The 24,358-nt window shown below is 42.8% G+C and overlaps 2 protein-coding genes across 2 annotated transcripts; one reads left to right on the top strand and one right to left on the bottom strand.

Moving 5' to 3' along the window:
• The first annotated feature begins 283 nt into the window (after positions 1-283).
• On the top strand, positions 284-3,814 carry LOC128734651 (H(+)/Cl(-) exchange transporter 7). Its single transcript, XM_053828938.1, has 6 exons — positions 284-703; positions 780-884; positions 1,408-2,733; positions 2,792-3,175; positions 3,240-3,398; positions 3,463-3,814. The coding sequence occupies exons 1-6, from the start codon at positions 569-571 to the stop codon at positions 3,676-3,678; spliced, it is 2,325 nt and encodes a 774-aa protein (XP_053684913.1). The 5' UTR covers positions 284-568; the 3' UTR covers positions 3,679-3,814.
• Positions 3,815-3,818: 4 nt separating this feature from the next.
• LOC128736830 (uncharacterized) lies at positions 3,819-24,055 on the bottom strand. Its single transcript, XM_053831324.1, has 5 exons — positions 23,838-24,055; positions 17,808-18,385; positions 16,868-17,748; positions 16,662-16,805; positions 3,819-4,223 (listed from the first exon to the last, which is right to left on the bottom strand). Exons 1-5 carry the CDS (start codon positions 24,053-24,055, stop codon positions 3,819-3,821), a joined length of 2,226 nt encoding a protein of 741 aa, XP_053687299.1.
• Between the last annotated feature and the right edge of the window lie 303 nt (positions 24,056-24,358).

Raw genomic sequence — 24,358 nt, 5'->3', positions numbered from 1 at the left:
TCGCACGTGGTGCGCTGTGATTGCACTACATTGATGCGCTATACAGCGCACCACGTGCGATGTAGTTGCGACACACAGAACAAAAATAAAATCGAGTGTCGCACGTCGATTATTACGGTTTTCAACTGCAACAGCAATATTTCTGAGAACGCCAATCACTTTTTTAGGGGGTAAGACGTCATTTTCTTACAATATTGTTTTTCTTCCACACCTGCGCTTGTATTCATTGAACTGTCATCCTCCAGTCCTGTCAAAAATAAAAACAAGTTGAACAAAAGAAACATCAGCCAGCCAGCACTTCGACAAGTCGGAAAAGTTAAAAAATGGTCAACACCAGATGAGTAATCGAATACCTATTCCTGCGATGATAAGTGGCGTTATTGTACTATTTTAATAAGTGTTGTGTTTTCGTCGTTTTATTTCGAATGGTCAATTTTGTAGCAGCACGCACAGAAATCGTCATCAATCTGTACCGCACTCAATCCGAATTTGTTTACGAAATCAAAACATTTTTTGTAATTTAATCACAGTCGTGAGGAACCAAGTTCCAGCCTAGCCCGAACCAAAAATGACGCGAAAGCGTACGTCGAAGGAACCGCTCGTTCACAGAGCGGCAGTTTCTCCGTTTGAAGACGATAGCGATAATGTCAGTCGTGATACTAATTACTATCAGACTTCAAACCGTCGTCGATCAAACGCCAACGTAGGCATCGGTCTGCAGTGCAGCCACAGATTGCCCATTAATTTGAATTTGTATAATCTGAGTGTCGTTCTTCTAGGATGAGCTATCCGTAAATTTAACTCCGTCTGAGGAGGAGGACGACGACGACGACGAGCCATTATTCTGCGTTGGACCTAATAATAAGGAAAAGTCCAAGTATGAGGTGAGTGAGTGCAGCTGCATTTGCACGATGCATTTAGTTCGCGAGGTTAGGTTTATAAGAGATGGATTGCATCAGCTTCTGCGTATGAAAAACAAACATACGGCTCTGCCGAAACTAGATGTGCCCCGCGATAAACCGATTCAAGCAACCAAATAAAGGGCTAGTAGTAAAACGCAAGGTTCGTGACGAACTAATACTCTCTCCTAGTTAAGTACCAACTAGTGTGTACTGATCGACTGGAATTCGTCGAAGAGAGCATTGGATGAGTCAGCCGGTTAGAACTGATTTTCCTATAAAGTCAATGTAAACCACATTCAACAGAACTGATAAGGCGCGCGCGAGTCGAATCGACGTTCGCCTCACGCCTTTTCAGTTCTAGTTATAGCGTTCGTCGTCGCGCAATGTCTTATCGGACGCTGAGCGTAGAAACATCTGACGCGCAAGAGGTTTCCAAACAGGGGATTGAGAAAATATAGCACTTTCTAATTTTGATGCATTTTCTTTTTTTTTTCGCGTTTCACAGAGTCTCGATTATGATGTGTGCGAAAATGTCCTATGGCAGCAGGAGCATGGTAAAATCGAGCCGTGGTTCACCGTGCGGAAGGACTTTGCCCGCTGGATAATCTCGCTGCAGATCGGCGTCGTCACGGCGCTGGTAGCTTGTGGCATCAATATCGTTATAGACGAACTGTCCCGAATTAAGTATACGTTTCTGAAGCAAACGGTCGATCAGAATATCATAAGTGGGGACCTTAGCATTCCGTACCTCTACTGGGCACTAACCAATGTGGTGCCGGTTGTAATTGGAGCGACGTTGGTAGCGTACGTTGAACCGGTAGCGGGTGGAAGTGGCATACCGCAGGTGAAATGCTATTTAAATGGAGTTAAAATTCCTCGAATTGTAAGGATTAAAACATTGGCTGTGAAAGCGGTGGGAGTAGCCACGTCCGTTGTTGGAGGTCTAGCCGGTGGTAAGGAAGGACCCATGATTCACAGTGGCGCAGTGATAGCTGCCGGCTTATCGCAAGGAAAAAGTACAACTTTCCGCCGGGATTTTCGTATCTTTCGATACTTTCGTGACGATCACGAGAAACGGGACTTCGTGGTCGGTGGGGCGGCTGCTGGCGTTGCGGCAGCTTTCGGTGCCCCAATAGGAGGAATTCTGTTTTCGTTGGAGGAAGCGGCCAGCTTTTGGAATCAGGCGCTAATTTGGCGAACCTTCTTTGCCTCCATCATTAGTTCGTTCACCCTCAATCTGGTCCTGTCGGCGTACAATGGTCTGAGCAGCTTCCGCTATCGAGGTTTGTTCAATTTGGGAGAGTTCGAGCCGCTTTCGTTCGAGTACTTTGAATTGCCGATATTTATGCTGATGGGGGTCTTCGGTGGACTTTCCGGAGCTTTCTGGAACTGTACTAACACGCGAATTAACATTTTTCGAGCACGTTTTATACAGTACCGATGGGCAAAGGTGCTGGAGGCAGCCTTTGTTGCAACTGCCGTAGCAACGTGCGGTTGTGCAATGGCTTATTCGATCAATGACTGCAGACCGTTGGGTAATGATCCGACGGAGACACCGGTCCAGTTGTACTGTGAGGATAATGAGTATAACGCAGCTGCTGCGCTGTGGTTTCAAACGCCGGAGGCGACCGTAAAAGCACTGTTCCACGACCCACCCGGATCGCACAATATTCTAACGTTGGCTGTATTCGTCCCGATTTACTATGCATTGTCCTGCGTAACGTACGGTTTGAGTGTTTCGCTGGGTATTTTTATACCTACGTTATTGGTTGGTGCCGCTTGGGGTCGACTGGCGGCTACCTTTGTCGTGCTGGCGTTCCCCTCATCGAGTGTAAGTCTCATTTTAGACCATAATAGTTCCATTCTCACAATATTTTCTAATGGCACAGGTCTTTATGAGCCCCGGCAAATACGCACTGATCGGCGCAGCCGCTCAGCTGGGAGGAACGGTACGAATGACGCTCAGTTTGACAGTCATAATCCTGGAAACTACCGGCAATATTAGCTTCGTATTACCCATTATCGTTACGTTGATGTCGGCCAAATGGTGCGGTGATTATTTCAATGAGGGTATCTACGATACCCAGATTAAAACATCCAAAGTTCCTATGCTGCCGTGGCATGTGGAGCCTGCGCTGGAGCAAAGCTTTGCTCACAACATTATGAACAAACCGGTGGTTTGCGTACGAAGAAAGGAGAAGATCAAGTACATTATTGATATTTTGCAAAATACCACCTACAACGGATTCCCTGTCGTAGAAGATGATAATAAGGTATGAGTTTTGTCGAAAAGCGATTTAAATGGGTACCTAATAATGAAGGACTTATCAATTTTAGCACACCCGTGAAAATGGCAAGTTGATCGGTATTATATTGCGATCTCAGCTGGTGGTAATATTAAATCGAAGCTTTTTCGAGGAAACCAAACGCCATTGGCAGAATTCAATCACAATTGAAGACTTTCGCAAGGAATATCCGCGCTATCCTAGTATTAAGGTGATTGGTTGTTGCATTTCTACTAGAATCCCATACTTAACACATATCTTATTTAATTTTATAGGATATTCACATAAGCGACGATAAAACTATCGCAAATTGCACTGTCGACATGACAATTTTTATGAACCCATCTCCGCACAGTGTCAATCCGGAGACGTCGGTACCGCGCCTGTTCCAGCGATTCCGCGCCCTAGGCCTGCGCCACCTAGTGGTGGTAACGCTGGAGAACCGCGTTCGCGGTATCATCACACGAAAGGACTTTCTAAGAGATCTTTGATCAAATCAAAATGGATCGCGGTCATTTTATTTGCTCTTTTATTTGTGCCGTTTTAAGGTAAGCTACTTAGGAGAGAACCCAAGCAGCATGCGATGAATTTTTACATATTGAAAATAAGTATTGTTTAGTATTAAAGAGTCTCACTCAAAGAAGACGCCCATCATATTAGTCGATCGCTTGAAGAATGCTCCATTCGTGCCGGCAGCAACTTGCTTTCGCTTTCGAACCGTTGCGAGAATCTTTTCCACCACAAAAACGCCCGCGGAAACGCCGAAGCCCCAACCGAGTAGCATCAGTGCCGGCCAAACATCGACAATCGAAACCGGGATGAAGCTACTTCCACCGGTGCACTTCGGTTTCCGCGTGTAGAGCATCGAATGTTCCCGATCTTGGATGCCGAATTCACGCAAACGGAACAAACCCAACCGGACGATTTCGCGGAAGGGCGAATTTTTCTTCACCGCATAGTACGGATCGATTATGTTGAGATACTCTATCTCCTGTAGGCCGCACTTTTCATCCTCCTGGTAGGTCTCGCTGATGACCTTGAAACGATAGAAGAAAAAAGCTGCCTAAACGGACTTTTGTCGGTTCTACAGGTATTCTAACTTAGTGGAAAAGCAAAGCCTAGGTGCTACAATCCGGTTGACTAACAGTCTCTCCCAGATGACTGGTTTGTTAGACCAGCGGCGTACCTCGAGGCCATCCGGGAGGTTTCTTTACTAGAGTGCAGCTACTAAAAAGTCTAGCGGTGTAACTACTTACTCTCCCTATTCTTCTTGGTAATTTGTTCGACTCTGAAACTGGTGAGAACCAGAACAAACGATACATTTACGAAACCAAAAAAAATTAAACCAAATGGAAATGACATAAATGAACCACATAATGGGATTGAATTTTAATTTCTCGTCATCTATTATAGTAGATCGTAGTTGGCATTTGTCATACGTAACAACTGTCTTGCTTAAATTGTGCTTAACAACGTGTTCGTATCTGTATCCGACGGCTCATGATGGTTCGCAAAATGGCAGAAGTACAAACAATTAGTGAGAAGTTCCGCATCAAGAGGCGCAGCGTGGTTTTGAGCATCAAGGAAGAGGCACAAATTGTTGAAGATTTCGTGAAATCGGCCGGTGATACGCAAATACAACATGCCGGTCGACCGCATATGACATACGACTGGCTTCTTTGACCAGTATCGTACCCCGATGCTTACTGGATAGAAAAGGTAATAAAGAGCAAATAACCTTCAGGCCATGCTGTAATGCACATAGGTCATTCATAAGGCCCAGACACAATGCATACGAACTTTACTGCGTTGCGGCAATTTGACAGTTTTTCCATGGGTTTTCTGCCAAATTTCCGCAACGTAGTAAAATCCGTATGCATTGTGTCTGGGCCTATACTACCACTCATAATGATGAGAATATCGAAGAGAACGTATGTGTGCTACCAGCACTTCCCATGGACCTTTCCCCACTGTGTTCCTCCCTCCGGGCACTACCGCGATACTGCATCCTATGAATCAAAATATTCAAATGTTGAAAACCAATCTGTCGTCCCGGCGAATTTGACGACAACATCAAGCGCATCAATGTCTTACTTTTTTTAAGTGGCTTACCGTCCTAAGACAAAGCCTGCTGAACAAGGTTTCTCCATACAACTCGGTTGTGGGCTACCGCTTTTCAATTCCTTGGACATCGAGTATTCTCCGCCAGATCTTGCTCCACCTAGTCGACCATTTGCCCGCTGCGCTCCTGGTCGTCTTGTTCCTACCGGATTTGAGACGAACACCGTCTTTGCAAGGTAGTTGTCCGGCATTCGTGTTCGTAGAAATGCTGCTTCTACTTATCGGTCACCTCACGATCGTCCATCAGAATACTACCATTCTTATCCCGACTCCCGTTTGCTGTCAATTGTTCTTGTGAATTGTGAAAATTATTCAATCATTCAATGAATCAGGTCATTGATGATTTTGGACCTTTAAAGTAATTAAACTATAGATGGGTGTACTGCCAATACGGAGAGAATAAGTCATCAAGCGTTCCTGATATGTATTACTAGCCATAAAATAGTTACCAGCACCATTAGCGGATGTCGATAGGCTTAAAGCTAGCAATTCAGTCGTTCACACGGAAGCAGCTCTTGCATACTAGGCGTCCTGCCATGAAACACCTGAAACCCAGCTTTCGGAGGAGTCTTCAATGCGTCATTGTCAAATTCAACCGGAAGAGTTATTTAGTGGTGGTGCCTAATGATCCTCCTCAGGTTAACGAAGTTGCCCCAGTTCAAGGATATGGAAATCTACATTGGTTCTGGCCCAGTCGATACACCAACAGATTGCAACGGGGTGACAGTTGGATGTGTTGGTGGCGGTGATAACCAGAATAATCCGTTCAGCTCCTTAATTTGTGTGAGGCAAATTCAGTGTGCCAACGGTATGTGCAGCCGAAAGCTTGTATCGCTTTTGTGTTCCTCTTCCTGCAATCATCAGATCGATCCGTTTCGAGGAGCTCTCTTTGCGAACAACATTCGACGTCAAAGTCAACTCAAACGGCTCCGGTAGGGGAAGGGCGGTAAAGACGGACACTGCGGGAAAGACGGACACTTGTCATATTTCATAAACAATAATTTTTTGAAGCAAATCAATGATGGGAAATGTTTCTATAGACTGAATTAACACTTTTGAATTAAACTGCTGATTTTTAGCAGCGCAGCTGTCAAATTTATAAGCAAAACAAAGAAAAAATACGTATATACGCTTACCGATGTAATTTTGTGTGTGATGAAAATAGCTACTAAATCGTTAAAAAATAACATAATCATGCTAAACAGACGACATTCCGTTAGTTTGATCCTTCACTGAATATCCATTGGAAACCTGGTAAATTTTTGAATATTCAGTAAAAAGTTATTGAAGTTTGAACAAATGATATCCAAGTCGGGAAAGACGGACACCCAAAGGTAGGGAAAGGCGGACACACAGATTTTGAACCCATTTTGCCCAACAACTATTTAACATTGCAAATACTTAAATATTTTATAAGTAAAAGTAACCAGAAGTCATATAGCAGTTGGAATAGGCCAACTTTTAGAAACGATTAATTCGTCACCAATTAAAATATTGAAGGGAACCATTTTATTTTCTCGCTCAAAGGGGGGATCGGGAAGGGGGTTTTCCCAAACCAATTCTTTCCTAAATACATGATGAAATATGTTAATCTTCCTTAATACTGATAATTCGACGACGCGTGACACCTTTTTGCGAGTGTCCGTCTTTCCCGCCCTTGCGCAGAAACTCTGATTTATACATGATGTTTATAATATTAAAAAAAGCATAAATTTTGGAAGAAATTTTCCAGCGCACGTTGTAACTTTATTAGACAGAGACTTAAAGGTTCAGTTTGTGCGAAAATTGCGATCAATACAGTTATATTTGAGTAGATATTGAGTCTTTACCTTAAGGTGTCCGTCTTTACCGCCCTTCCCCTACACCGTCGACTCCGAGACTATGCGCAACATCGGACTCTACTAAAGTAAGAGACGAATCTTCATCGAGAAAGGCAAATGTATCGAAGCTGCGAGTCCCGTGATAAAGCGTTATCGGCGCTATGCGAAACAAGATGGACTTCACTGTAGCGCAATGAGCTTGGCACTCTGCTTGCACAACATTCGCGGACTGCTCTCGATGTAGTAGCGGATGGTGACGAGCCCGACATTCTCCAACATTGCAGTGGTATCTCGATCGGCAGGCCCAATTGCCGTGGTCAAACAGGCACACTTCGCACAGTTTGAACTGTTCTGCTGCTTTTAGGCGGTCGCTGATACACATTTGTTTAAACTGCTCGCAATTGTGTACTCGGTGGTCAAGCTTCAAACAAATCGGGCACGGTTTCCTAGGCGAAGATTCATATATCGGAACGGTGCTCTCGTTATGGGCATGAACGTAAGCTTTCTGGTTCTGCTTCCCCTTTTCCAGCTGATCACTCCCCTTGGGCTGTATAAGGGTTGTAACTTCGCTGGCCTCCTCCACCAACTGGTCCATAAACTCCCCAAACTCCTTCAGCGACGGCTACGTGAATGCTCGTTTGTATCGCACCCACTCGAGCTTGATAGTAACGGGTAGTCTTTCTACGAGCTCCTCCAGTAGTGTCGGGTTGTTCAAATGACTACGCAGGCTCGCCGCCTCAAGATGATCACACAACTGTTGAACAGCCATGCCGAAGTGGATTAGGGTATCAAGCCGTTCGGGTTTCGGCGCCTCCAAACGCCGTACTTTTCCCAAAAGGTTCCTCACCAGTAATTCCGGCCTACCGTACAACCGCCGAAGTGTTTCTATTACCGACGACGCCGCGGTAGGAAACATCAGTTTTGTAACTACCGCATCTCGAGCCGGACCTCGAAGACATTCTCTCAGACGAACGATATTCTCCACTGGCGAATATCTCTGATATCTCCGGATTAGGCTTGGAAAATCTTGGTTCCGGCAGTGCTCTCGCTTGATTCAAATCGTTGGCCCGATCTTCGTGTTCTCTGATTGAGTTTTCCGAAATTGACCATTCTACTGTACCCCTGCGAATAGAACCGCTTCGAGAATGTTGATTATTTAGCCATTCTCGCGCCTTTGATCTCCCATTAGAGGAGATGCACTGCGAATGAACGTCGTCTTCGACCAATTGTTGCTCTAAATCCTGCTTTTCCTCCAGAAATTTTTCGTGTATTTCCAGCCTTTTTCTGGCTGTAGCATTCTCGTGCTCTTCTATCTTTTTCTCCTTCTGCAATCGCTGTTTTTCCTTCTCCAATCCTTTTTGCTGCAACTCTAGCTTCTGCTCTTCAATCTTTCTTTTCTCCTCTAACCGCTGCAGGGCTAACTGCGCTAGAGCTCGAGAGCTGGAAGTACTTGATTTCGCAGATCCCCCCAAGGTATTCGCTCGTTTCTGGTGCGCTGGATGTTTCTTAGGAGTGCCAAGATCGGCCGAAGACGCACCACCCAACGGTAAACGCTTCGCAATATCGCCGGTCCTTGGTACCTTCTCACTAGAGGTACCGCATCGTCAGACGCCAGTGCCGTAGCACGCGATGTGCCACAATCGCCAGAAACTTCGCCACCGGGCGGTAAACCTCCGGCAAAACAACTGGAAGTCAGCGGCTTACTTTTGCTTTTACCATCGCTAGTCATCCGCCCGTTCCTTGAACTGGATACGCCTGCAATTTCATTCGATTTTTCCAAACCCTGGCTGCTAGTAACAGCTTCACTGCTTTGGAGAACACCGGATTCATGAATTTGCACACTAATGGAACAAACGATGGAACAAACAGGAAATACCGGTGAGACAGTTTTGGTTTCTTTGTTTGTCATGAAGTTCATTGGAAACAATAACTTAAATGATTTTGCTTTCTACAAGAACATTTTGTTATCTATCTGCTTTTTCGTCATCCAGTAATTTCATTATACAGTAATTTTTGTTACTTTATTAAGTAATACGAATAATCTATACTATTTACTACATCTTTGGTAGTTGGGATGTTTCATCTATTTGCAGAGAGCGAAATAAAGCGCTGGCCTATTGCAGCCGGACTTTTGGCCTAAATGCTATAAGTTCATCCTCGAGGGTCCGAAGTTTATTTAATCTTTACTAGCTGAATACTCCCAACGAAACAAAGCTTAATAATTTATCAGAAACGGTTGGTACGAGACGTCCCCGTTTCTTTTTTCCCTGCTAATTCTGAAATATATGTATGTATGAATAACTTATTCACACAAGATACATATCACAGAATCGTCTTTGCGGCAATAATTCATAGTTGGCCTGGCCGATTTAACATTTGCGATGTATCTTGGATGTTTTCCAAATGTTAATACAGACAAGAAAATAATTTAAAATATTTCTATCATTAGAAAAAATTAAAATTATTTTCAGGAATCCTTTATTGTGGCTGTGATGGTATTAATAAGAAGAGTAAGAATAAGATAAGAAAGATTTGGTTTCGCTGCATCTTCTGTTTGTGTCTTTCCACGCTCTGATGTGTGGCACTGCGCATCTTGGCCACCCGCGCAGCGTTCTCCTCATCTATCACCCTCCTACATTCATCGTCAAACCAATCGTTCCGCTGATTCCGGGCCACATGCCCGATGGAGCGAATGGCTGTTTCAACAGTCCTCGAAAGGGGCTTCGTTCAGCTCGTTCTCTTCCGGCAGCGCAGCTTCGAGTGAGTGCGCGTAGTTTGCAGTGACGTTCGGCTGCTTCAGCCGCACGAGATCTAATCGAGGATGGCGTCGGTACCGAATGTTGTTCACAACGGAGAGTTTTGGGCGCATCTTAACCATCACTAAATAGGTAGTGGTCCGAGTCAACGTTAGCGTTTCGACAGGATCTGACGTCGATAATGTCTGAGAAGTGCCGACAGTCGATCAAAACGTGGTCGATCTGTTATTGTATCTGACTTGGTGACCTCCAGGTGTATTTGTATAGGAGTGCTGGAAGAAGGCACTACGTATGGCCATGTTCTTGAAGGCGACAAAGTCGATAAGTCTTAGGCCCATTTCATTAGTCAGCTGGTGAGCGCTGACCCCCCAGATTACCGGCTTGTATTCCTCCTGCTGACCGACCTGAGCATTGAAATTCCCGATGACGATCTTCTTAATGTCATGTTTTGGGCGGCGGTTGTATTCACTCTCCAACTGCGCGTAGAATTCATCCTTGTCGTCATCGGGACTTCTGAGGTGAGGGCTGTGCACGTTGATGATGCTTATATTGAAGAACCGGCCCTTGATTCTCAGCCTGCACATTCGAGGATTGATTGGCCACCATCCAATCACCCGTTTCCGCATCTCGCCCATCATCACTATGAAAGCTGTATTAAGCTCGTGTGTGTTGCCGCAGCTCTCAGCTTTGCTCAGCACAGCTATGAACCACTGTAGGGTCTTGTCGTGTCCGTCGGTTATTTCCAACCGAGCCCTCCGGAATACGGAACAACGTCCGTCAAAGTCTACGTTCGTCCAAAAACTGACTCTTGTTTAGAGTATGCTATATCTTGCCACAGTATGCGTAACTCTCCTATTGAACGACACATTTCTCTCCTTATCTCTTAACGTTCGTATGACGGTATTCTTCCTATGCAAGGGATTTCAGTTACACTCAAGTAAATAATTCAGTTTCATCTAACTCGGCTCGTTCCCTACATTCACCCCCTCTTCTACTCTTCTGATAAATTATCAAAAAAAAACTCATGGCCGTTATCATTTTTGACAACATCATCATTTTCGTCATTATCACTATCAATTTCGTCATTACCGTTGTCATTTTCATTATTACCATCATCATTTTCGTCATTACCATCATTATTTGCATGTTTACTATTTTTTTCTTCATTACCATCATCAACATAATTACAATTATCAACATCATTAAAATGTTCAAAATCATCATCATCTACGCCATCAAAATAATCAAATAGTCAACATCATCCACGACACCAAAATCATCAGAAAGATCAAAATTATCATTATCCATGTCACTAAAACTAACATTAAAATGACCAAATCGTCAATGTCATCTACATAATTTTCGATATTGCCGTCATCATTTTCGTCATTATCGTTATCATTTGCATCATAACTATGATTTTCATCATTGCCGTTGTCATTTCCATCATTACTATTGCTATTTTGACATTACCATCGTCATTTTCGTTATTAGCATCATCGCTTTATCATCACCTTCATCAGTTTCGACATTACAATCATCACTTTCATCAGATTCGTCATTGCCATCGTCATTTTCGTCATTATTATTATTATTTTCATCATTGCAATCATCATATACGTCAGATTCGTCAACATAATCATTTTCTTTATTTTCATCATCATTTTCGTCATTACTATGATCATTTTCCTCATTGCAATCCTCAATTTCAACATCACCATAATCAGTTTCGTTATTACCATCAATATTTCCGTCATTACCATCATCAGTTTACTACCTCTGTGGGGGACCATCGCACACTAGCGATCTTCTACAGCCTTCCCAGAGGCGATCAAACTACGCATACCAGCGTGTTTCAGTAAACCATTCTGCCTTCCCAGAGGCACGCGAATCATACTCGCAAATCACACACGCAAGCATGTGCAAAAAAAAACAGCCCTCACAGAGGCAGTTCCGAAGACAACCAGATGCGCACAAGCATCTTTTCGCGCACACCAGCGTATTCCAATAAAGTAAGACGCACACAAGCGAGTTACTAAAAGTCCCTCTCAGGGGAGCTATCGTACACAAACGATTTCGCACAGCCTTCCCAGAGGCGATCAAACTACGCATACCAGCGTGTTTCAGTGTTTCTGCCTTCCCGGAGATACGCAATCACACACGCAAAAAACACATATGTTCAAAAAACAGCCTTCACAGAGGCAGTTCAGAAAACAGCCAGATGCGCACAAGCATCTTTTTTAATTATCTCGAACAGGCGTTTGCCAGACGCCACTATCATATTCAACTTAACATACTCACAATTTGGAAGCACTACGCCAATGTCGTGTCCGTCGGTTATTTCCAACCGAGCCCTCCGGAATACGGAACAACGTCCGTCAAAGTCTACGTTCGTCCAAAACCTGACTCTTGTTTAGAGTATGTTATATCTTGCCACAGTATGCGTAACTCTCCTATTGAACGACACATTTCTCTCCTTGTCTCTTAACGTTCGTATGACGGTATTCTTCCTATGCAAGGGATTTCAGTTACACTCAAGTAAATAATTCAGTTTCATCTAACTCGGCTCGTTCCCTACATTCACCCCCTCTTCTACTCTTCTGATAAATTATCAAAAAAAAAAAAACTCATGGCCGTTATCATTTTTGACAACATCATCATTTTCGTCATTATCACTATCAATTTCGTCATTACCATTGTCATTTTCATTATTACCATCATCATTTTCGTCATTACCATCATTATTTGCATGTTTACTATTTTTTTTCTTCATTACCATCATCAACATAATTACAATTATCAACATCATTAAAATGTTCAAAATCATCATCATCTACGCCATCAAAATAATCAAATAGTCAACATCATCCACGACACCAAAATCATCAGAAAGATCAAAATTATCATTATCCATGTCACTAAAACTAACATTAAAATGACCAAATCGTCAATGTCATCTACATAATTTTCGATATTACCGTCATCATTTTCGTCATTATCGTTATCATTTGCATCATAACTATGATTTTCATCATTGCCGTTGTCATTTCCATCATTACTATTGCTATTTTGACATTACCATCGTCATTTTCGTTATTAGCATCATCGCTTTATCATCACCTTCATCAGTTTCGACATTACAATCATCACTTTCATCAGATTCGTCATTGCCATCGTCATTTTCGTCATTATTATTATTATTTTCATCATTGCAATCATCATATACGTCAGATTCGTCAACATAATCATTTTCTTTATTTTCATCATCATTTTCGTCATTACTATGATCATTTTCCTCATTGCAATCCTCAATTTCAACATCACCATAATCAGTTTCGTTATTACCATCAATATTTCCGTCATTACAATCATCAGTTTACTACCTCTGTGGGGGACCATCGCACACTAGCGATCTTCTACAGCCTTCCCAGAGGCGATCAAACTACGCATACCAGCGTGTTTCAGTAAACCATTCTGCCTTCCCGGAGATACGCAATCACACACGCAAAAAACACATATGTTCAAAAAACAGCCTTCACAGAGGCAGTTCAGAAAACAGCCAGATGCGCACAAGCATCTTTTTTAATTATCTCGAACAGGCGTTTGCCAGACGCCACTATCATATTCAACTTAACATACTCACAATTTGGAAGCACTACGCCAATGTCGTGTCCGTCGGTTATTTCCAACCGAGCCCTCCGGAATACGGAACAACGTCCGTCAAAGTCTACGTTCGTCCAAAACCTGACTCTTGTTTAGAGTATGCTATATCTTGCCACAGTATGCGTAACTCTCCTATTGAACGACACATTTCTCTCCTTATCTCTTAACGTTCGTATGACGGTATTCTTCCTATGCAAGGGATTTCAGTTACACTCAAGTAAATAATTCAGTTTCATCTAACTCGGCTCGTTCCCTACAGGTCTATTTTATGCCTACACGTGCACAAGGCACCGACGGTACGCATTATTCAGCCGTTTACCAGCTTGTACTCCAAGTTAAGAGCGGCTTATGACAGTTAAACGTAGGCAATCCAGTCCGCGCCACTCCAAATCTAGCTAAATCTAGGACCACATGTTCCGGCGTTTCTTCAGTGTCTACACACTTTAAGCAAAACGGCGATGTTGCGTCCATGTTCAAACAGAAATTACGTCAGGTAGAAATTCACCTCTCCATGGTTTCTATTCATCTAAATTGGCAGATCTGGAATGAGCTTTGGGTCCATCCTCCTTTATCCGGTATATTCCATTCTTGTTGTTACTTCGCCATGGATTCAATTCTAGCAGTTTTTCGATTTCCACGAGTCTCCTTTGTAAGTTATAGGTTAGCCTCAGCCGCGAGCGTTGCTGAGACTCCCTGAAACAAGCCTCAGGTTCAGCACGCTTATCCTGGGTTTTCGCGCAAAACCCGGGAAATGCCTGAAATAGCCGATGGAAAACTCCCGATCTAACCTATCTAACCTGTACCTTTCTTCGACGGGGCCCCGTTTCTTCACAATCGCAGCCTTCACCACCGTTTCCGGTTTCCACCAAACGCTGTTGCACGTGATCGCCGCTTCCGGCCTGGTTGTACGTAGATCTTGTCCACCAGCGGCTCTTACTGCTTCTTCTGCGCGGATAAAAGGTCACTCTAACGTCTTGGTGCACGGCCTTTACCGATCCGCCAAAGAATTGTTGGCTACACCGAAGATTTAGTGGTTGAATTTAAACGAACACTGCGGGGTTCTGTGATCCTAAAGTCACACATTCAATGCTATTGTTTCACAGCACTTTTAATAGTATATCTAATTTTCAGCTTTGTGCTGATACTAAGGCACTATATAATCGACCGTTCAGTTAGAGGTCCTCTTTAGCAATGCTTTCCGAAATTTGAACATTTCTCCATAAATAAGCAGTTTGTGACCCGTCATTGCCCTATGCCAGCGGCCAAAGCCCTTGCCAAGCACATAGACAAACCTTCCACCCGATCGTTTATATCTATTAATCTGACACGAGTCCTGTCATCCGCGCGGCCCCCAAATTGGTCTGTTTTCCTCTGGTGGTAGGATATGGTAGGTGGCAGGCTGCGTACTTAGGGTTGATTGGATAATTGTTAGATTCTTATGTGGGTGGCGTTGGGTGGTACACAGAGAATAACCATTTACTATGAACAAACATTTCCTATTTTTCCTTTTACATACGATTTAAACGAATGATAATCACATAAAATCTTATAAACCTTCTAAGCGAAGGCTGCCAACGTTTACACCTTTTACTTATAGCATTCGCTAGCCTCCACCTGATACCAATTGGAATCATTCCGGCGATTACACTGCTTCATATGAGATAGTTCTGTATATGCTTGCGATTCGCGTAGCCATGAGCCATTTGTTCAGTCTTGATCTGTTCCGCTGTTTTTCCTATTACAGCATACATTTTTCCTCGTGCACTACCTGCACGATAGTAGACCTCACGATATGAAAGACGCGCTGCTGGAGGCACCGTACGACAGCTACGCTTGGATCCTACCCAAGTAACAATTTGGGTTTTATTACACTCTTATGATGGTATTTAAGACCAAAATTGGTCATGAAAACCGCCATAAAATACAATAAAACTCACATTGTTGCTTGGGTATAAACAGCACTACCAACGATGTATAAACTTCGCATCTTTCCAAGGTGTGGGGATCCGAAGCACCTCTTTCCCACGCAAAGGTATCTACCACCTGGAGCCACTTGGAGATCACCTGACCGGTACAATGAAACAGATTGATTGAACGACTATTCTGAACCAATGATACGCGCAAGTTTTACGAGAACGACGAACCAAACTCTTAAAGGCTACGCACCGAAACCTGATATGTGTAGAGACGAGTGAGGGAATCTGACCATCCATGAGCGCAAAGTGGTCGACAGGTGGAAGCAGTTCTTTGACGAACACCTTAATAGTGAAATTGCAGAATAGGACAGAACGGAAGTTAACTAAGGAGTCCCCATAGAAGACAGTAATGTCCCAGCATCTGGTCTCCACGAAGTCAAACGAGAAATCGGGTTGTGACCGCCTACCAGCAAAGCTTTATAAACAGACCGAAAACGCTGAAAATGGCTCTACACTGGATTATTTCCAAGATTTAGAAGGAGGAGAAGCTACCGGAGGAATGAATGCAAAGAGGGGTTTGTCGCATCTGTCGGCAGGCTTTATGGGCTCGCGCCACTACGGATGCAGTTTTTATCATCCGACAGATCTTGCACAAATGTTGAGAGTGCAATGTGCCCACGCACCACATCTTTATTGACTTCGAAGTAGCATACGTTACAGTCGATCGCGACCAGCTATGATGGATAAACATGAGCACGCTTTCCCGGATAAACTGACGGGACTGATCTCAGCTACATTCAATCAAGTGAGAATCGAAGCTCTGACGAGCGGGCATCGAAACGAGAGGCACGATTTTATAAAGAAATTAATGGACTTAAAACTGTGACGCTGCTCACAGAGGACATACGCGCCATTGCTGTGTTCAAGCGAAAAGTGCTGCGGAGTACAAACGGGAAGCGGAGAATGGCGCAGCCATCTGTACTACAACCTGTAGCTACTACTTGAAGTAGTTGGCGAAAGTTAGTAGGTTATGGTGGGCCTGCCAAGTGGCAAAGATACCGAACCATCGTGTGGCGAAGTCTGCAAATTGGGTCACAAGATTACAATCTTCCAATTTAGTTGCATACGTTCACTTGTGCAGTTTGTAAACTATGGCATTGGCATTGGTGCTCTTCTAACATTAAAAAAAGATAATTACCTTATAACAAACCCCAAGTTCAACATGAAATGCATACAGGCCTTTGCGTATTTTTTCAACTCCCTTCTCCAGTGGAATAAACGTATCTTCTCGATCCTTCATTTTTCGATCGAATATCGCCTTCCTGATCGGTTCCGTCTCATGCTATCATTACCAATAAAAAATAAGATGATTTGTTCTGTTAAGTATTAACTTATTAAACCCACCGTAAAATAGTACTTGTTATAAACGGTATCCTGCGCTCCGGTCGCCAGCCGAGAGTTAAGAAGATCCTGCAACGTTCGAATCTTACTCGACGGTGACTGAATCAGTGCTACGATATTGGCCGAGTAGCTGGCATACAGAAACATGAGCACGATCAGGCTGAGCAGGATGAGACACCTGGCCGGTAGTGATTTTGGTTCCAGGTATGAACCCTGCTGGCAGGAAGCTCCAAACATGTTCATGATCGTATCGAGCAGATTTGGTCGCACGTGGCTTCCGTAGCGAACAGTGGTGTAACTGAATTCGACCAGCATTATGACCAGGAGAAGAACAGCCGACAGGAAAATGAAGCTTATAATGCAAAGCCAAACGGATCGCTTGAAGGGTAGCAGAAAAACGTTATCCGTGATGGAGAGTTTAGGTGAGCGAAAGATGAACTTAGCCCTGGTTGGAGTGGTCATTGAAAGATAATCAATCTCCTTGATTCTGTCGGCCGTTAGGAACAGAGCGGTCCCACCGAGATCGGCCTGATCGCTCTGTAGTTCACCAATCATTCCGCTAAAGTGTCCGGTTTGTGAGTTTCGGTAGCCCCAGGAGTTAACGTAACTGAATTGTACGGTCGCATTGAGGCTCTGCACCAGGTACAGAGTCAGGAAGTAATTCTTTTTCGTGATGGTGTCCACTTGCTTCTCACGGTAATCGGCGAGATGATTTATCGTGTCGTTGTTAGTTATCACCAGTGATGCTCTCAGTTTGAAACGATTCAAGTTCTGTCGTCGGTTAGCAGTAACCGAGTTTGTTCGTAGTTTCACTACCATTCCTCGGCGCCAATACCCGAAGGGTTGTTCTTCAACTACATCGGAATTCGATGAGTAGCGATAAACTAAAATCGAAGCAAATAAACTCTGAATTCATACGAAAAATGTGCTCCAAATGGGTTACCTTGCATAATTGAAAACTCATTCGCTTTCTTTGCTGCGCAAATGTAGTAAATCTCATTGCTGATTAAAATTTGAAGATCACTCAAAAAGAGCAACATTTGTATACAATCTGAATTTTTACTGTTCACAAGGATCCATTTCACGCGGTAGTACAGCATCTGACCGGAATCCTTCAGCAGTTGCTTGGTTCTAGAGCAAGAAGCATCAACTACGATCATATTTTGCTGCTGATTGTGATCATTCCAAGGTAAACTTGTTGGCTGCTCCTCGCTGAAACGTATCTGTCGATGAGTACCAATTTCACGGAGAAATTGTAACTTTTCAGTTACATTCCAACAAGTCGGTGCAGTTACGCGCACCGGATACTGAAGGCAGTGGATCAAATCGGCAATGACTGGGAATAGTTGGCCATCACAGCCGAAGGGCACCACTATGAAAACCACAAAAGCTAGCACTTTGAACCGCATTCCTTTGGAGAATGTTTTGGGCCTTTCAAGTACCTCTATTTTATATTCGAATGCATTCTCTGAATTCCAGAAATGCTGAGGAATTCCGTGCATGCCGATGAAGAGTTCGGTTCTTAAATTATGAATCTTGAAATTCTTCAAAGCTGAATACAATATCTTAAAGGGTTGAGTAAGTTTTCTTCGTACAGCCGGTGGGATCGCAACCTATCATTAACTGAAGCAGCAGTCGCGCTGAACGGATGAAGACCAAAGTGCATGTCATGTCCATACATTTTACCAATTCGTGACGAGACATTGCGCAATACAGCAGCTCACTCGATCGGAACTGACCATCCTTGACCATCCATCTGGTGGGAGGGTAAGCCACGACCTCATTAGAAATTCTTTCCGACAAATATCCGACGATGATTCTCGGGGAAAACAGTCTAGTAAATCATTTATCAGCCAGCACGGGCGGCGGCAGAATCTGTGTATGAAATCATGCCCAATTAGACTTGATAATGAAGTTGGAGTCGCGTCTAGAAACAAAGCTTGGCCACACAGTGCTGCAGCACTGTGACCGGATCGGGGGTGGGTTACAATAAAGCGGTTACAATCAAAACATACAATCAGTTGAATCATTCATTGGCATGAAATTGCATACGCCTCTCATTCGCTGATGACGAACGTAACAAAAAGGCAACCATTAGCATAAAAGCGCAAACTGGCTCAAATATTTTTAATAATGCAGCTTTAATTGTCTCAATTGATTATCTGTACAAATACCTATTTACATTTCTAGAGATCAAAATGATCTACTTTCCGCAAAGCACCTACTGCACTAACCTAGAACAAAACACGTAAATAAACTGAAGCGGAACAATTTTAGTATTTTACCTCATATGAAATAATTTTTTATCTGTTGTTTAAAATGGCTTAGCGACATAAACCTGCACATTTAACAAAAAACTCACATAATTTATGAAATATCTTGTCACATTTTGTTAACCAGAAACGTGCATTGGACGGATTGCTTTGATGTTTTAGTTTCTATTGACGGACTCTCGATTGGATTTTTTCAGGATACAAGAATTAACCCTTAATTAAAGGCAGGCCTCAGCGTAATTTAGCAATTATAGAACTGAAGGAATAAAGCCGTGTAAATTTTTGACATAGTTTATCACAATTTAATACAAATGTTTATGCAGGTAGCAGTCAACAGAGAGGGTAGCTAGTTAATACCCCACAGCTGCTGCTCTGTTTATAGCGATGAATCGATAGTGATGATGATGCGCTAATCAACCCTATAGGTACTAAAGCTGCCCAGAGCTTATTAATACGACCCCTTGGCGGGGGTTTCGACGCAGTTCTGAAACAGAAACCTTTGAGCGAACAACGAACAACAACGTCGCGCGCGTTCCGGGCTCTCCATACGCAATACGCAAACGGTTACATTACAACACAATCATGTTTCGCGGCACGCGACGGATTTCGGAATACTCGTTACTGATCGTACTTGTGCTATCCATCCTGGATTCGAATCACGGATTAAAACTAGCCCGAGCGTTGACGGACGACGTCGAGTTCATCACACCCAGCGCCATTGGACCACCGGCCTTCGGGCCGCTAGGACCACGTGGTTTTCGGGGAATAGAAATTTTACCCAGAGTAAGATTTAGTGCTTAATTCGGAGTGATTGTCGCCCATGACAAGAGGCGGATATTATCTAAGCCTTCAACTAGTCTACTAGCTTAAAGTTTGTGTACCTTCGAATCTGATTAGGTATATGATTGCCTGCCCTGGTATTGACTGTTGCCTAACGAGGCGCTGGGAAAATCTTGCAATGCATGCATTGTTCTCCAACTTGGCTTTAGGTATCGTGCGTAACTGATCAGACATCAATGTCGTTTTCAGGGAAAACGGAACTGAACTGAAGTGGTTTCCTCTCCGTGTAGTACAAGTACAAGTTCAAGTGCATTTTGTTTGCACCTTTGAAGTTCGGGAAATGCTTGTGAGGCACTTGAATACGCAAATTTCTCGAACCAGCAAAAAAGTCCAGGATCTACAGACTTTAAAAAAAGCACCGAAGTCGGCAAAATTTTGCCGAGCTTTGGATGCCCCAACCGAACGCTCGCCTGTACAAATCTCGGCAGATTTGACGAGTTTTTAAAGTATGTAACAAAACGTCTTTTTAACGTTCAAACACGCGTAATTGATCTCTGGGACATAAAGAGCAGTTTTTATGCTCAAAACAAAAGTTAACTTTTGTTTTGACCATAAAAACTGCTTTTCAGAGACGCGTCTTTGAATCTTAAAGGCCTCATAAACTGACATTTTGGCGATAAGCGTAATCTGCACTAGTAATTTAATCTCAAAGTTTAAACACATTAACAATAAGTTTATTCGAATCTCAAAACTAGTCAGTAATGCTACTATTCATTCGATCGAATGAGGGAGATATTCTCAAATTCGCTTGTAAAATTACATGAGCTGCTGACTCGATCGAATCAGATTCGAGCGAAAATAAGCGTTGGGTGACGTTCGTTTACGTTCCCGTCATAGGATAAAACAGCATTAGATAGAACTAACTATGGTATTTATGGATTGTCTCTTCATTACCGACAAAAAATAACGTACAGTCAGTCCACAATCATCGGTCACACACAATTATGGGTCATTCTGTTTCTGTTTCTGTTTGCAGCACAAGGTGGGGCAGTTAGAGCCAAGTCTGTCCAGGGCTGAGATAAGGTGGTTGTGATAATGTTAAAAGAATCCGTGCGGATTACGCTAGCTCCATAATGTATTGGTGATTATGGATTAATGGGCGGAAGAAGAGTGACAGAACTTGGCTTGATATAATTGTGTGCTTGGTCAATATAGCATAAGATGGCTTGTACTTATCTTGTTTTCTCCTTCCTTTGTTTGTTTCCTCATCTTGTTCGTAGTCAATCTTGATTAAACCTGAAGCAGGCTCCACGCCGGCCGTCCTCTCCATCGTTGTCACCAGTGTGGTCATCTGTGGCTGGTCTCTTGCCTCCCCTCACAGCAACATTATTGTTGCCGTGAGAAGAAGCGATAGAGATCAGGCAGAAAAGAAAAGAAAAGAAAAGAGGAATTTTTTAGTCAACATGTTGATTGCAATTTTCAAGTTAGTAATATCACGAGAATTCTATGTCTGTCCATCACCTATGCTACTACCGACTAACTACTCGCTAGGCTGGACGCTACTCATCTCCCAAATACCCATGTCATCACGATTGACCCAGCGCGGTTCCACAACCTATGCTCATTAAAAGCCACAGCCGCCTCTTTATCTCCCATCTTTGCAGTATTGTAGCTGATGGCGTAAATTTTCGAATATTTTGTGCGGAATATTATTCAAGAGCAATATTATCGCTCAGAACTATCGAAAAACTACTTGAACTTCCGAAAAATAGAGCAGATGCGATGTAATGGGGACTGGTACTCGCTCGTATTATTCCCGGTGGCATTAATTGCATATTTGTAGCGGTAGTCAACCGATTTGTCGGTATGCTCTTTAGACCGTGGTCAATTGAAATGATTCTGTAACTAAGAAGGGATGAGGTGGATCAAAAAGAACTTCACTTGGAGATATGTATATATGCCGTGTTAGGTCTTAAGTGCAAGCTGTCACTAAAGCAAGACTTAATAAGATGTTAACGACGTTGATAATTCTGTGAGGATGGTATTGAATCGAAAAATAAATCCTCATACCACGGCCATATATTATGTACTATGACCCCATTTTAGGAAGTGGAAATGATTGAGGACAGCCCTTCGTTATCGCTTGAATCAGCCAGAGAATCGAATACCTGTTTTTACTTGAAGAAGTTTTAACTCTAAAAAGATTTAGTTAGAAATGGAATTTCAGTTGAAGTCTGCCAGCATTGGGCAATGGACAGAACAAGATATATATCGAGGCTATAAATCTTTTCGAGTGATCCACTAAGTCCGACCGCGACGACAGCCGCAAGAATGGAGAGGAGCAGGCCGCCGGTGAGTTGCCACCGTTCGACTTGATGGACTCTCCGACAGAGGCTCATCAGCATTAGGAAGGCCCTTGGGAGACAAACAGCGTCATACATGATCATTTTATGTTGTTAGTTGAATACCGTTAACGCGGTTAGTCACAAGACATGCAAATCATTCTAATAAAGGAGGGAAATAAAATAAAATAAAAAAAAAAAAAATTATAATTACATCCAAAACAATACAATAGAGGTGACAGTAACAGCAACGATAGCAATATTAGTAATAATAGTAATAGCATAGGAAACTGATACAGGAAACACAGCTACTGACTATAACTTCCTGCCCATTAATAATTGTAATTTGGCAGCATAGGTATAAGAATTTCCGACTCATCATAGAACACTCAAACATATATTCATTCGTACCTATACACCCATGCACACTCATACATGCATACACATGTATACATGTACGTGTGTGTATATTTTCAGTGCTGTGCTGTCCATAATCGCATAACAGCCACAAATTCTATGGCAATCTCATAGAAAATGTCTCGATTACGCAAATAAAGACATCACATCATTTTTGAACACTCGTTCGTTCTAACTAGCGATACATTTTAATTTTCATGAGTAAGTCAAAATCTCATGAATGGTGGGTAGGATTTGGTTTCAGTTTTCTAGAGAAATTTCTGTGCATACCAGCAATTCATCTAGGGAACCGAGTAAGCCCTCCCGGTGCTTCGGCCCAAACGGATTGAATTTAAAATCAAATCCGTTCGATTTCGCTCCATTCCGCTTTACGAGCTAAATTATACACATAAAGCTAAATTATGCAATACTACATACTACACATATATCCAACTTAAACTATAAACATTCTACATGCGGAACTAAGAATTTTTAGGTCGTTTGGCCGAAGTACGCGTCAAACCACCTACCCATGGGAGGGGGTCACACACAATTATGGGTCATTGTAGATTTATTTGCCAATTAAGGTGTGAATATTATACTAATTGATTGACAAAATTATTACTCATAAGTAGCACTAATAATTTGATCAATCATTAGGTGATATTCAAACGGAAATTAGCAGCTAAAGCAAAAATGATCCACAATTGTGTGTGACCCATGATTGTGGACTGACTGTAACAAAACACAATTTTTTTCCAAAATCAGAGTACCTCTTAATATTCCTACCAGTTTGGAATATGACGACGAAAATCTGTTGATCGGTCAAAGTAAAAAGCAATGCTACTATAGGTATTCCGCTTTTGAAACTTGACCCTCTGTTTTTATTCTACAGACTTCGCAGTCAGCTGTTAAAATACAGGAGAATTGCGGGGCTAGTGCTACGAATCAATTGAATCTAATAGTCCCAGCTTAGATTCGAATATACGAGAGGACAGTCCAGTTATAGCATTGAGAGGATGGTTGGACAATCAAGGCTACCAGTCAAAATTTTGTGAGCCGTTTGAGCCATTGTTTGCTTTCGTCGTGGTTCGAGTGTAGCAATACCTAACAGGAGGCAAAAATTAGCGTATGGTGGCAAATTGCCGGGGTTTCTCCATGGCCGTGTACGGGATATCCTACGAATAAACTGTTTCTGTATGCGCCCAATTTCGCAATACGGGTCCCACACAACGCAGGCTGTCTCTAGCATTGAACGCACCAACAAGCTCACCAATTCTCAGAATTAAACCAAGTTGCCGATATGCTTTGTTGACAATCATAGAATAGTGTTGCCTAAACGTTAATTGAGCATCCAGTACAACTCCGAGATCACAGATCACATCGCAGCGTTGAACCATTTCCCATTAATACGACAGTCAAACATTAAGGGCTGTTTTTTACGATGGAAGCTAATTTCAGTACACTTCATCAGTCAGAAAACAAATCGATCAGCGTTGGAAGTCTAGTGCAATCGTCGTACGAAGTAATAAGCTTATAAATCTTGGAGTCATCCGCATATAATAATCGTGTGCCAAGTGGTGATAGTTTAGTAATTTCGTTGATAAATAGCGAAAATAGTAAGGGTCTCAAGATACTGCCTTGAGGAACTCCTGAATTGTTACTAAACCAAGTAAATTGAAATATACTCAACTTTACAGCAA

This window comes from Sabethes cyaneus, chromosome 2 (genome assembly GCF_943734655.1).
Source record: "Sabethes cyaneus chromosome 2, idSabCyanKW18_F2, whole genome shotgun sequence".
Taxonomy (NCBI): Eukaryota; Metazoa; Arthropoda; class Insecta; order Diptera; family Culicidae; genus Sabethes; species Sabethes cyaneus.
The sequence above is the reverse complement of the archived record's forward strand: the minus strand, read 5'-3'. Positions and strand labels throughout refer to the sequence as shown.